Source organism: Lactuca serriola, chromosome 1 (genome assembly GCF_051521515.1).
Source record: "Lactuca serriola cultivar US96UC23 chromosome 1, Lser_US96UC23_V15, whole genome shotgun sequence".
NCBI lineage: Eukaryota > Viridiplantae > Streptophyta > Magnoliopsida > Asterales > Asteraceae > Lactuca > Lactuca serriola.
In genome coordinates, this window is record NC_136408.1 from 165,081,313 (window position 1) to 165,096,245 (window position 14,933).

The following is a 14,933-nucleotide window of genomic DNA, read 5'->3' on the forward strand; positions in this document are numbered from 1 at the left end:
ACATATATGATATCTATGTTTAGATGTTAACATATATGGATGAAATTCATTGTAATTGTGTGGATGGAAACTATAGATGAAGCCTATAATGGTGGAGCAATGAGATTAGAGATGTAGTCTATGATTGTCATTTCATTCTAAGACTTGTATAAGCTTGTAATGTGAGGTAAATTTTATAGCAAGAAAAATTGAAACCATATAAATATTAAAGGAAAGACAAAAGGATGGTATGATACTCGGTAAGCTTTATAACTTATCATTGTTTATGGTTGACATTTCAGGTAACAAGTTGAAGTGATGAAACTTGAGTAGGGACTTAATATGCAAAGAACAAAATAAAGTATGAGATCAAGTGTAGATGATAAAAGTAGAGTGTTGATGATTCTTTTAGTTCATGTCTTTTTTACGCAATGGGTTGTAGTATATATTCAATGATATGAATTTGTTGACCCTAATGTGTAAAAAAAGTACACGATTTATGTCTTATTGATTTGAAAAAAAAAAAAAAGTGTATTTTGGACTAGAATTTAGGTGTTACAATTTCATCCACTAAAAAAATACAAAATATAACATTACGACATAACGAGTCCATCCTGATTCTTTTATATTCATTATTATAAAAAAAAAATGGTATATTAATCGCCACAAATGCTAAAAAGTGGTTGGAGCTACAAACCTCAAATTATTATGTTAGCATATTTGTTATGTTAGAAATATAACCAAATGAGGTTCTATCAAAGAACCAATTCTATGATCCCACTGTTCCACTAAGAAAAAGTTAATTGGAATAAAAGTGATAAGAATGTGCACTAAACCGATTTGGAAAAATAAAAGCCACAATATTGTACATAAAGAGCCAAATGTATCAAAGGAAAGGATAATCACTTTTTATTCAAGACAAACTACTTTTTCCCCAAAAGGAATAACTTAACTTTCAAACTTACAATAAACAGGTGGTGGGATTTAAATGTTTCTTCACGAACTACTTTTCCGAATACCATTACTTGTACGGATAATAATCATTTGAATGTGATCCAAAGTAAATATTTTGATGTCGTTATTCTTACAACCCGCTTTTTGATCCAAAGTGAATTTTGGAAGGGTATTTCACTTGGAGCGGCAAAACCAAGGAAAACATATATCTTTGATAAATTTGTTTAATTTTTATTTTTGGATAATATGAGTAAAAAGTATAAAATAACATGTTTTATTTGGTTGTATAACCTTGGTATTGCTATTTCCATTATATATTTTATTGTTTTGACTAATATCTTAATAATTGACTGACCAGAAACTTGACGATAGATCCACTTCCATTAACCTTCTACATTGATTTAAAATCGGGGTTTGCACTCGTGAAGGACCTCTCATGCTGTGGATGTTATGGCGGCGACTTTACACTTGTCGAGGATGTTGGAGAGAGAAAGCATTGGCGGGTTTAAAGGGAGGGAGAGGCGGTAGAGAAGATAACTAAAGCAGAAAGTGTGGGTGGGGAGAAAATGTAGGAGATGATGGTGGGCTACAGATATCATTGGCACGATCGGCGATGATGGTGGTGTTCTACTAGTCTACTGTTCTTTGGGATTCTGATAACTAAGCAAGGGTAATATTAGGATAATGTTTTCCATAGCTTCCTTCTATGATTTTGAGGTATGGCAAATAGATGTTAAAACTGTTTTCCTTAACGGAAAACTAACAAAGAATTACACATCCAGAGGGTTTTGAACATATCAAATATCCTAATAAGACATGCAAGCTTGAAAAGTCAATCTATTGACTTAAACAAGCATCTCACAGCTGGAATCTTTACTTTCAAGAAAATGTCAAAGGATTTAGATTTCCTAGAAGTGAAAATAAGTCATGTGTGTTGTAACATCCATTTCGAAATGTTTCTAATTTCAGGATGTCAGACCATAATTTAATCAAGTAAAGGTTTTGGGATTCAAATGAATAAAGTTTAGACCTTATTAGATGTTGATAACGTTGGTTAAGTGATTTAAGCCCTTGAATTTTGTTTTAGAGCCAAAAGGGTAGAATGGGAAGAAAGTGATATTTTAGGCTCTTTGCATGTATTAATGAATTAAGTTCGGTATTATCTTAGTCAAAACTAATTAGATATAATTATAGGGCTTGTTAATACCTTCACGTGCATATAAAGATCACCAAAAACGAATTTGAAACGAGGAAGTTATTATCGTTTAAAGTTGGAAGGAATGAGAACTCCATGGTTAATGGTTGACTCTTTAAGTGTTTTCAAGACCCATTATGGTGCTAAGATCTATCATCTTCATTTTAGTGTCATACATGGTCTTTGTGATATTTCTAGTCCCTTGGAAAGTTAGGGTTAGAGATCTCATTGTTTTGAGCCTTTGGAATGGATAAAGTTGGAAACCATATCCATAAAAATCATTAGAAGATTAGATATGAGCTTTAAGGCTCTGGACTTGGTGGTTAAGAGCTTAATGGAATAAGCTATTATGGATGTTGGTCACAACGCAGTGGGGTATTGGTCACGACGTGGTGGTTGATTGTTGGTCAAGATGTTATCTTCAAGTATAAAATAACCTGTTTTATTTGGTTGTATGTATAACCTTGGTATTGCTATTTCCATTATATATTTTATTGCTTTGACTAGATATGTTGACTCCTAAATAAAATCAAATGATAAACAAATTAATTATTCATCCTTTTAGTAGTTCTCTAAAACAACTATGTCTAAACCATATTTTTCTAAATTGTCATTTAAAACTACATTTATGACATTTTGTACAATGTTATGTAAATTGGTCTTAAGAGTAATACAATACATCCACCATCTTATTACACCCCATGCTAATATTGATCTCATTGGCATCAAAAATTCCAAGGCTCTTTTTTACTTCACTTCTTTTCTAATTTATACAATCACAATCAAGGAGAAAAAAAAAAAAAAGAATTCATTAACAACAATCAGAATTCACTTGGTACAAGACTTATAATTCCTCTACCCTATCTATTCAACTGAAATTAAGAACGACTTTCTCCCAATAATCCCATAATAGTCCCCCAACTTCCTCCAAATTTCCACACTGCAAACAACCAACCCATAACAAAGTCATAATCCATAAGCCAGACAAGTTTCCTAGGGCTATTTTCGGTGACACAGGGCAAGGGCATTTACGTCTTTTGCATAAAAGAGAAATTGAGAGTCCATGCCCCGCCTTTTGGATCAAACTTGTCATTGTCATCAGGCAGGATCTCAGTCCAATGCATGTCAAACACAGATACAAAGTCTTGTCCAAAGATACAAAGTCATGTCATGTCATGTCTAAAGTGTCACTTTTCTTGCTTTGGGAACATAGTTTTTATGCTTTTTTTTTAAGAATTTAAAAAAGAAAATTAAATGGAAATGGAAAACATAATATAAGGGAATAAAATGTAAATATAACCTTCTGAAGGTTGATCAATCCAAGGCCCATTCATCACATTTAGAATCGTACACGCCTCACCATATTCCAAATCAGATAGCAATTTTGGAGTAAGCAAGAAACACCTATAAATCACACACACACACACACACACAAATCATTTAGTGCAATTTCTAGGACTATTTTTAATGATGAGGGCATTCACGTCTTTTACACAAGTTTATGTCTCATATATTTGGGTGGAACTTTTCAGTAAAACCTAATCTGTTTTGTTTAGTTTTGTCCTGTTGTGGGAACTTGAGGACAAAGAAAATTTAAAGATAATGACGAAAATGCCCTTACTGTGGAGTATTAGGCTGGCTTGCAGCTCTGACTAATTGTTGAAACATCTTTCTTTCGTTAATGGGGTCCATTCCTAACATGTAAGAAAAAATTAGATAGTATTAAAAAATTTATAACACGATATAAATAAATATAAAAGAAATATTCAAAAACCTTGATTTATCTCATCAACAACCCTAAATGGGCAGTGTGTGAGATCTTGTAGTGAAACAAGGTAAAGAATTGTTGACACCGAACGTTCCTACACAAGGGCAAGATTGTCATTTCATATGACATAAAAATGGGATTTTTGTTGATTAGTTTATTATAGCATCTTGCTTTCATTTCTTTATTTTACAACATTGTACTTTGAAAAATCTACTAATAGGGGTAGATTGGGAATATGTTTCAACATTTGTCATAAATATGTTTTTATTTATTGCATTTAGTGCAAACATTAATTAAAATAACTAATTTTTTATACCCCTCCAGATTGATGATGAGCACTTAGCACTTGAAGTTGTCCTGTTTGCCTGAAATTGTGAAATCAAAAGCAAATGTAAATTCTAAATAGTCAAGTTCTAATATACTGAAAACTGTAAGACAAATTTGAAGAGTAGAAGTGTTTATTTTTTATTTACAAAGTTATTTAATTTTCAAATAGAGCAATAAATAATGAAAGAAATAGAATCAGAATATGAATGGGTATTACCTGAACTTGACTTTAATAAGAACTCCATAGTTATCAAAATCATTTCCATGTTCATCTGTAGAAACACAAAAATAAAAATCAATAAAGTAGCTGATGAATGTAAATGTATTATAAAATTCCAGGGGTATTTTGGACAAACCCAATAAAACTTCTCCAGCAACAGCCATTTCTTGAAAATTCTTGCTGAATGTCTCGTTTATTTGAGCAACTAAGTTTCTAAGTGTCGGAAGCCATCTTCCCTGTAGGCAGCAAAATCAAAGAATTTTGTAAATGTGGAACGAGCTTTGTATGGTTGTTTTTTTTTTTTGTTATGAGAATGAAAAGGGCATTTATGTCTTTTTCACATCAAAAGAAATTCCTTATCCCACTTTTTTGGGTGAGACAAAAATTGCAATTTTTTGTACCATTGACATTTTTTAAAGCTATATTTCATGATGAGAATGAAAAGGGTATTTATGTCTTTTTGCACAAACAAATGATCTAAGAGCTAGTCCTCGATGAGAAAGAGAAAGACAAAAGGGCATATATGTCTTTTTGCAGGCAAAAGATCAAGAGTGAGTCCTTATTCCACTTTTTTGGGAGGGACAAACTATTGTAATTTTTTTGTAGTATTGACATTCTAGGGCAACTTTCGATGATGAGGATGAGAAGGGCATTTCCGTCTTATTAGAGACAAAAGATGAAGAGCAAGTCCTTGTTCCACCTTTCCGGAAGGGACAAAAATTTGCAATTTTTGTACCATTGATGTTCTAGAGAAATTTTCAACAATGAGGATGACAAGGGCGTTTACGTCTTTTTGCAGACAAGATTTTTTGTCCTGGTTCAACTTCTTATAAATGAAAATGAGCTTGTTGCTTAACCTTTAAAGAATCCAATTCATTTAAACGGGTAGTCATTTCTTTCTCATCTGATTCCAGTTTTGTTGAGAGCTCCTCTATCTGTCAAGGAAAAATCATCTTAATAAAACATAACATAAATATTTTTTTTTAATAGCATTCAAATTTAAAAATAGTAAATTATACTTTTTTCTGACGACGTTCATATTCCTCCAAAATGTTATGATTCAGAAAGAGAATAGAATTTGCTTGAGAGGTAATATCTTGAATTGCAGCATTCAATTCCTCAATAGTTGAAGGCATCTATAAAACACATTCAAATTTCATTAAATGATTAAATTCAGAGACAACAAGGTTAAATGCAAGCAATACTATAGCAACCTACTTTCATTAATTTGTTTTTCTATTTTGAAGAAATATATCAAATTACAGAAATGCCATTCAAATAAAAAACCAACTTTCAGTTCACTACTATAATTGAACATTTGGAATTTGGAAGTAGGATGCTATTATAATACACAAATAAATGAAAGTGCAAAGTGCATTGCTATTTCTTGTATTTAAAAATATATATATATTTTTTAGAAGAAAACCTGAAGAAATTCCTGTTCAAGAGCCCGAGTAATAACTGCAACTTTTTCTGCTTCTTTCTTGGCAGTTGCCAGTAGTTGCCGATGGACCTCCACTGCTTCTTTACCTTATAAAATGTAAAGTTGGAAGGAATGGAATTGGTGATTCCATTCCATACAAACAAACATATGTTGAGAAAAGTAATCAGAGTATGAAGGAACATACATTGTTCAAAGTGTAAAGAAGCTTGCAATGCAAGCTTTTCCTGTTGCTTAATACTCGCTTCCATTTCTTTAATCTGACAAACGAACAACAAACAGGAATTGTATCATTATATGACTGAAAATGAGTACACACAAGGGGCAATTTGGTCTTTTCACCAATATAGACACAAATTGAAAGTAATAACATGATACTAAGAGTACCTTCATTTCAATTTCAATGGAGGCCATGAACTTTTCAGCATAACTTTTTCTGATTCCAGTTGCTTGAATAAGGAGATTCTGCAGACAGGATATAATCAGAATCACATAATCAAAAAAAGACAAGGGCTAAATGCAAGAAATAACAGCATACTTTCATTTCTTTCTATTACATCATTCTCCTTTTAATCTTTTTTCTTATTTACACATTATACTTTAAAAAATCCGACCAATTATAGCATTGTATTTCCAAAGAAAAGAAAAAGAGTAAATTACACGAATGGTCCCTATGGTTTGGGGTAATTTGCGTGTTTGGTCCCTAACTTATTTTTTTAACTCGGAAGGTCCCTACTGTTTGTTTTGTTACATGTTTGATCCCTACTGTTTGTTTTTGTTACGCGTTTGGTCCCTGTCTTACTTAAAAAGACTACTGTTTAAAAAAGGAAAAATAATGGGGTAGGTAAAGTAAGGTGAGGGGAGTGGGGTTGGGGTTGGGAGCATGTTTATTTAAATAAATTGAAAAATCAAGGGCAAAATAGTCTTTTTAGGTAAGACAGGGACCAAACATGTAACAAAAACAAACAGTAGGGACCTTCCGAGTTAAAAAAAATAAATTAGGGACCAAACACGCAAATCACCCTAAACCATAGGGACCATTCATGTAATTTACTCAAAGAAAAAATCTTACAAGGACATTGTACTTTGAAAAGTCTACTCAATCATATTTAAATGACATTGCTATAATTGGGTAGAGCTTTCAAAGTACATTGCTATAATGAATAAAACAATGAAAGTATGTTGTTATTTCTTGTGTTTAACATTTTAACTTTAACCCTTGGATAAAACTGCTCATTGCTCCAAGATATTTCTACCTTCATCTCCAATGCACACTTAAATCTTTGGACATTCAAGTTCTCAGCATCTTCAACAAGCTTTGCCAATGCAACAGCCATGTCTTCCTCCTTTCCCATGGATTGTAATTTTAGCCTCTTTTGATCTACAATAATAGTTATACATTCAATTTATCAGAGAATAAAATATTTCATAATTAAGTTATAGAAAGAGTGTATAAGAAAATTGGTTACTCACTAACTCTGTTTTCTAGATCACGGTGTTTCCTTTTCTCAAGTTGTGCTTCATTAACAAGATTCTCCTGCATTATTGAATTTAAATTTGAAGTGCTACTTTAAATTTTAAAATAAAAGAAATTCTAAAAGCATAATGTTATGTTGTAATAAGAAGAAATCATACACGTTGTTTTTGAAGTTGAGCTGCTGCATCTTCTAACTCCTTTATCTCACTTTGAAATGATCTGCAACTTGCTTCTAGAGAAGAAATGGTTTCATCCAATTCATTTTTCTTTGCCCTCAGTATGTTTAATTCATCCCCATCTGTATCTGAAAAGATGAAAATTTGTGTTTTATATTATTATGCTTTTTAAGGCTTTTATTTTGTTAGATTCGCCTATTATGTATATGTTGTCTCTCTTTTACTCAATATTTCCCATAGTAGAGCAAACAAACGAGCTAGCAATTAGAAAATTTACAGTTTGGCCCCTTTATTTGGCAGATTTCTGTGTTTTCACCCTACAGCTTGATACTTTTGTTTTGTCTATTAATCCCTTAAGTTGGATACTTTCCCATTTCAGCCCATGTTGTTTCTGTTTCTTTTGGAGTAAATTACACGAATGGTCCCTATGGTTTAGGGTAATTTGCGTGATTGGTCCCTAACTTATTTTTTTAACTCAGAAGGTCCCTATTGTTTGTTTTTGTTATGCGCTTGGTCCCTGTCTTACCTAAAAAGACTAATTTGCCCTTGATTTTTTAAATTTATTTAAATAAACACCCCCAACCCCACCCCCCTCATCTTACCTTACCTACCCTAACATTTTTTCCTATTTAAATAATAGTCTTTTTAGCTAAGATAGGGACCAAACACGTAACAAAAATAAACAGTAGAGACCAAGCGCATAACAAAAACAAACAGTAGGGACCTTCCGAGTTAAAAAAATAAGTTAGGGACCAATCATGCAAATTACTGCAAACCATAGGGACCATTCGTGTAATTTACTCTTTCTTTTGACACTTATTTCAGATTGCTTTGTAAAGATAAACAAAAAGAAGACTTTTTTTATAAAAAAGAAAAAGATAATAAAACACAAGGGCAAACTAGTAATTAAGAACTTACTGGATAGAAGAAGACGAGAGTCACGAACTGATTCAACAGATGCTGAAACATGACCACCATATCTGGATTTAGACCAACGATAGTGATTTTCAGGAGTCCATAGATCCGTTATTCCAAAACCATGTGCCATGTCAGCATTTTCATCGCTCTTTTTAGACCCTATGTACTGAAAATTGATTAAAAGAGCATAAGTTTTTGATAGAATGGAATTGAGAGGGGAATGGAATGAGACAATGAGTCATTCATTACATTCAATGATCATCTTTGGTTAACACTTAACATGTAGCAATGTAGGAATGGAATAACTTTTCAAGTGAAATTTTTATGTTATATATAAATCAATGTATTTTTTACTCTATTAACAAACTTTCAGTTACAAATATACATAATAAAGTTAAAATAAAAAGTTTTTTAGTTAATTTTAAACAAGAAGAAAAACAAAAGCATACCGAACTCTCTAGATTAGCTTGTCCAATCAGGACCTCTTTGACTGCATATGGAGCATCAAAAACTTGGTCAAGTCTTGAATATACTCCCATAGATGACATCTGCTTATTCAATCAAAATGTAAATAAATATTAGTGCCACAATTAAAGATTTATTAAAATAAAATAAAAAGTGACACCACATATTCACATGCCTGTTGAGATATATGCAGCTCTTCAGGGTTGCGCCTTTCATCAGCCACATGATTTATAACTGCAACATCAAATAATCTAAGGTTCTTGAACAAGTAGTCACGATCAGCAGAATCTTGAGTTATAAAAGCCTGCATTTTAAATAAAAATTAAAAAAATAAATATTGACTTTTTGGAATGAACAAATGTTAAGAGCAATAAAAAATGCAAGAAGCTCCAATTTGAAAATACCTTCCAAATGTAATATGGAACATGATTTTCTAAGAAGGCAGCATGAAGTGGATTTGAGATGTTGACCTGAAGCATTGTTGAAACAATTTAATAAATTACAATGTAGGGTTAAAATGTGTTTATTAAATAGTCCTACTTTTATTTCTTCCTACTACAACATTGTATTTTGAAAAATCCAAATAAAAAGCTGTTTTCAATGCCATAATTGGATAGATTTTCATAGTATAATGTTGTAATAAGAAAGTTTGAAAAGTAAAATGCTAAAAAAAAAGATAATTTGTTCAAAGTATGATGGTATAAAAGACAAAGAAATGAAAGTATGGTGTTATGAAATGGAAAAAGTACCTCAATTAACACAGGGCCATAGACCTCTTTCCTAAATTCATGTCTGTGTTCTTGAACCCAAGCATAAGCATCAAATATTTTTTCATGTCCAGAACTTTTTAATGCTTGTAAACGTTTGTTTTTAATATTTTCCATTTCTTTTAATCTTTCTGCAGATTGTCTTTGTAATGCTTTGTTTCGATCTAGAAGCTTCTCTTTCTCTCTCTTTTGATTCCTTTTCTCTCTTGCAGATGCTTCCAGCTCCAATATTTCAGCACCTAGTTTTTCCTACAAAAACAAATTTTCCTCTGTAATATAATGGATCTTTATAAAAATAAATAAATAAATAAATAACCAAATATGCAACAACTATGTGTATAAGACTATGTTTTTTTCAAGAAAATAAAAAACTACACCAAGATTCATAGTTTTTTTCCTGAACCTAATATTGGCATATTTTAAAGGATTATTTAAAAAAAAAAAAAAAAAAAAAAAAAAAACCCTTATATTTTGTGCTTTTTCAGATTAAACCTCAAATTTATTTTTTGCCTGAAAAAGATCTTCTATTTTTTCATTTTTTCTGAGAAAGTCCTCAACTTTGTATTTTTTTCCGAAAAAACCCTCAACTTTGTATTTTTTTTCCGAAAAAAACCCCCAACCTTTTTGGTTTTTCTCGAAAAAACCCTCACTTTACAATTTTTTTTTTGGAAGGAAAAAATGACTAAAAGGGCCAGATAGGAAAAAATGAAAAAATACACGGTCTTTTTCAGGCAAAAAAAATTTCGGTTTTTTCCGGAAAAAATACAAATTATAAGGTATTTTTTGAGATTATGCCTATTTTAAAATACAATCCCAAGTCTTCATTTCCAATCTTGTCATTTATTTTAATTTATAATAATACATTTATAAATAATATTATGATTCTAGAATCTGAAATAATCTTTTATGTATCTTTTATAATCTTATATAAAATAAAAAATTGATTATAGATAACTAAACATCAACATTGGTGTCACTAAATATAGTATGAAAAAGTTAAAAGAGTTGGATTAGGGTTACAGACTGTGTAAATGAGACTTGAGAGAGAATTTTTGATTAAAAATTGCAGAAAAAAAATAAGAATAAAATGAGTGAAAGAAGCATAAATTACAATTTTATCCTTGGGAGGTTCAAAGGGTGGAAGGTTTTGCAGTTGCAACTCAGCATCAGCAAGTTCTTTTTCAGCTTTTGCAATTCTCTCTTGTCTTGATTGTTCTTGTTTCTCTAATTCCTCCATGTCACTATACTTTCCACTCACTTTAGCACCCTAAATAATATAGAAAAATAATAGTTAAACAAGATATAGATTATGTTATTTTTCAATATTTATAAGAACACAACACAACATGAAATAGAAATTAGAAAACACTTTATCAAATTATCAACATACCAGTTGGTGTTCTTTCTCCATCATTTGCTTTCGTGAAGTTTCAATTTTATCTAAAAGGTCTCTGTCTTTTTTACATTTAAGATCATATCCCTTCTTTTCTTGCTTTTGTTTCCTACAAACAGATTATCACATAATTATAAAAAGATATTATAATTACTTTTTGAACTATTTCCTAGCTTTTCTAGCATTGGTTAGCATGTGTCATATTTGGTGTAACCTCAAACTTAGATATATAAACAAAATTATAAGAAAAAAAAAAAGTGAACATACTCGATAGGTTCTTTAAACTCATTTAACATTTTGGCAGCTGTGTCAAGCTTCTTCTTTGCATCTTTCTCTAGTTCTTTAGCTTCAAGATACTCAGCCTTCTTCATGTCATATTTCAACCATGGTAATTTCTTCTTCATTGACTCAGCCTTCAATAACAAAAAAACAATTATAATAAAAACAAAAGAAAAAGAGTCCCATTTCCAATAATTTCATGTAAGAAAAATAGAAAAAGAAAGAAAAAGAACCTTGGCTAAAAGTTCATCTCTTTGGCGAACACGCTCCACATCTCTTTCTTGTTCAGCATTAAGTGCTTTTAGCTGATTTAGGGTTTCTTTATTCTTCTCAACAACCTGAAAAAAGTACAATGTTACTACTATGATATTTTGGAAAATGGGTGTTTGTTATTTTTAATGAGCTCAAAGGCTTACTTGTTCAGATCTTTGTACTTCTGCACTTGTTGCAACAAGAGCACGATGTAAAACAGGAAGTTGAGGATCACCTACAGCCTTCTCTGTTTCTTCTAGAAGCCTCACTGGAGATAGCTTAGCAAATTCACAAACCCTATCTTGTGGTAAAAACTGATAATCCCAATCCCAAATAAAAAAAAAAAACAATAATATTAAGTAAAACAGGCTTAAAGATGTCATAGCTTATCTCAGACTAGTTTCTGAGACAAAACTACTGGAACTGAAACTCAAAACACTGAAGAGAAACTTTAGAAAACTCACTTGAGTAAGATTGTTGACTTGAATATTAAACTTTTGGATTACTTCAAGAACTTCCTTCTTGGAAACTGTTTTGCCTGAAATAAAAAGATATATATAGTTTCATCAATAACATTATCAAAGAATTCAATGTTACACAAAGATCTTATTCTTACCATTAAATAGCCATTCGGATTTATTACGCGAATCTATCTTACGCGTTATAATAATCTTTTCATTTGGGGTATCACCTCTCAAGGTAATTTTGGTATAACCAGATTCTTCTCCACGTTTCACAAATGCACCAATAGTTCCTGCCCTCCCCAAAAGCTGCATAACACAAACTCAAAATCTCAAAAATTGTAACAAAAAAGACAAATGTCTGAAGGAAATTGCTTTTATGAGTTATGACCTGGGGTTCGCCTCCAAGACCAAGAGCAATTGCACACACCAAAGAGCTTTTACCAGATCCATTTGGCCCAATAACAAGGTTTAAACGAGAACCAGGTTTGCATACAAGATGATTAAATGTCATGAAGTTGCGAATCTCAATTTCCACTATGTTCCCTGGTAGATAATCATCCGCGCCCCTGTTGAAGGAATATACATTACATAATATGTGTAAAAGGTCGATGAATGGTGATGTTGCTGATAAATCCGTTTCTTATCTGAGCTCCATGGAAGAAAAAAACAACAGTTTCCAAACACCGAACAAAACAAGGCAAAAAGCACAAAAAGGAAGTAATCCGAGCTGCTGAATGACTAAAAAGTGTTGAGCTTCACTGTCTAATCGTTGGTATCATGAAGTACATGAAGATGAAAATCTAAAAAGATGCACAATTTTACGATTGTTTCTGTTATCTGACGGTTAGTAATGAACTCTACGTGGTTTAATGCGGGAATCCGAATTAATGAAAAAGGTTATATAAACCGTTGCAATTCTAACTTGCAAAATAAATAGTTAGCTTGTCTGAACCCAAGGAGAGATTTCTTTTTGACTGAAGAAAAATCGCTGTTCAGAAAAATCTAGGGTTTCGAAGGAAATTACCTGCTGATTTTCGGACGCTTAGCGCGGGGTTCGCCCATTTTTTGAACAATCTTCGAACTACTTGGTATCCAGTCGAATTGAGAGTATTTGGGAGCAAACTAGGGTTTGCAGGTATGTTGTATCATGAAGATGATGTGACGAAGAGAGGTCTCGTCCAAGATCAGGGGTGAAATTGGCGCCAAAAATAACACAATTTTTTTGGTAAACACGATGCTACATTTATTTGGGGAATTATATAAGAAGACATGTTGTTTATTTTTGCAATTTAATCATTACAATTTTTTTTTTCATTTTGGAAATCCACATACCTAATATAAGAAAAAAAAATAATAATAAAGTCTTAAATTTTATTTTTTAAATAAAAAAGTCCCGATTTATAAATTTTTGAATAGAAAATTACAATAAACCGATTAATTTATTTATTTTAGTCCTTTTTAATCTGTTCAACAGGTCATAGGACCAATTCGTAAATTTTTCAAAAATATTGGGATTTTTTCTACAGATTTTGTCAAAACTTATATATAATGTATATAAACATATTTTTTACGTATTTATATCTATTTTTACGTACTTTTTCTATTTTTAAGTTTTATATGTATATTTTTATGTATTTTAAATGTATAAACGCGTTTCTTTTACGTGTGTGGATATATATATATATATATATATATATATATATATATATATATATATATATATATATATATATATATATATCAAGGTTGTAAAAATCGCTCGACGTTAGCTAGTCGGTGAACTGGGGTTAAGGGATTAATCGGTTAGGCGGAGATTAATCGGGGGATTAATCAGGGACCATTAATTGCTAATTTGGTAGATTTTAAAAAATTAAATATGACTAATATCATTTAAAAGTTCGTAAATGTCACTAATATCATAACAAAATAGGTTAATATGATAAATACAACACTAATCATACCTCAAATAGTTTTTATTGAGATATAAATTCTTCAAAGTGTTAAAATTTCATCGGGTTCTACTGTTTCAGTCATTGTGTATGCATGGATTAATCGTTAGGCGCTCTCCAATCGGTCGACTAGCACCTAGGGATTAATCGCAGATTAATCGGAACCTAATCGGGATTTTTACAACACTGATATATATATATATATATATATATATATATATATATATATATATATATATATATATATATATATATATATATAGATAGATAGATATAGATATATATATATATATAAGTATTTTATATATTTTTTTAATGTATTTTAGTGTGTTATTTTTTATGTATTATGTATTTATATATATTTTTACATATTTGTCTTTTTGTAAGATTATATATGTATATGTTTACATTGTTTATTTATTTTAAACTAGTTTATAACCCGTGAAACCACAGCTACAAAATTAATTAAACTTTAATAGTTAGAACACAAAATTATTATTCAATTATAATCGTTAATTTAAATAAATATGTGAAATTATATTACGTTATGATTTGTATTAATTTTATTTTAATTTTTATTCCATTGTTATTAATTTATTGTAATTAAACTGAAAATTTTAGAATTTGAAATAGAGAATTAATAGGTTGACAAGTAGCATGCATTAATTAATAGGGTGACACATGGCAAAAAAAAATATATATGTATTAATTATGAGACCTAATATGATGACACATGTCAAAAGAAGATTAAAACTATTCTTTTATTAGAATAAGGATTTATAAACGTATTTTTTAACGTATTTATATGCATTTTTAAGTTGTTTATATATTTTTTATTTATTTTTATGTGTTATTTTTTTATATATTATGTATTTATGTAATTTTTTAAGTTTTTTATATAGATGTTTA

At 30.5% G+C, this 14,933-nt stretch overlaps 1 protein-coding gene across 1 annotated transcript; it reads right to left on the minus strand.

The window, feature by feature from the left end:
- Positions 1 to 2,796: 2,796 nt before the first annotated feature.
- SMC5 (structural maintenance of chromosomes 5) lies at positions 2,797 to 13,310 on the minus strand. The gene is made up of 29 exons (XM_079038127.1): positions 13,100 to 13,310; positions 12,464 to 12,641; positions 12,228 to 12,381; positions 12,076 to 12,149; positions 11,776 to 11,925; positions 11,593 to 11,697; positions 11,348 to 11,493; positions 11,078 to 11,189; positions 10,799 to 10,954; positions 9,670 to 9,936; positions 9,325 to 9,390; positions 9,096 to 9,224; positions 8,905 to 9,003; positions 8,456 to 8,621; positions 7,520 to 7,665; positions 7,358 to 7,421; positions 7,141 to 7,265; positions 6,272 to 6,349; positions 6,072 to 6,144; positions 5,870 to 5,973; positions 5,463 to 5,579; positions 5,301 to 5,378; positions 4,580 to 4,679; positions 4,441 to 4,495; positions 4,213 to 4,261; positions 3,903 to 3,990; positions 3,750 to 3,822; positions 3,429 to 3,532; positions 2,797 to 3,068 (listed from the first exon to the last, which is right to left on the minus strand). Exons 1-29 carry the CDS (start codon positions 13,135 to 13,137, stop codon positions 3,007 to 3,009), a joined length of 3,156 nt encoding a protein of 1,051 aa, XP_078894253.1. The 5' UTR covers positions 13,138 to 13,310; the 3' UTR covers positions 2,797 to 3,006.
- Between the last annotated feature and the right edge of the window lie 1,623 nt (positions 13,311 to 14,933).

Excerpts from the sequence above, each read along its gene's own strand:
- SMC5 (XM_079038127.1), bottom strand. The coding sequence starts at position 13,137 with ATGGGCGAACCCCGCGCTAAGCGTCCGAAAATCAGCAG. Across the intron at positions 7,666-8,455 it reads CTCTCGTCTTCTTCTATCCA|ATACAGATGGGGATGAATTA; the intron begins GTAAGTTCTTAA and ends TCATCTTTTCAG. Across the intron at positions 5,379-5,462 it reads ATGAACGTCGTCAGAAAAAA|ATAGAGGAGCTCTCAACAAA; the intron begins GTATAATTTACT and ends TTTCCTTGACAG.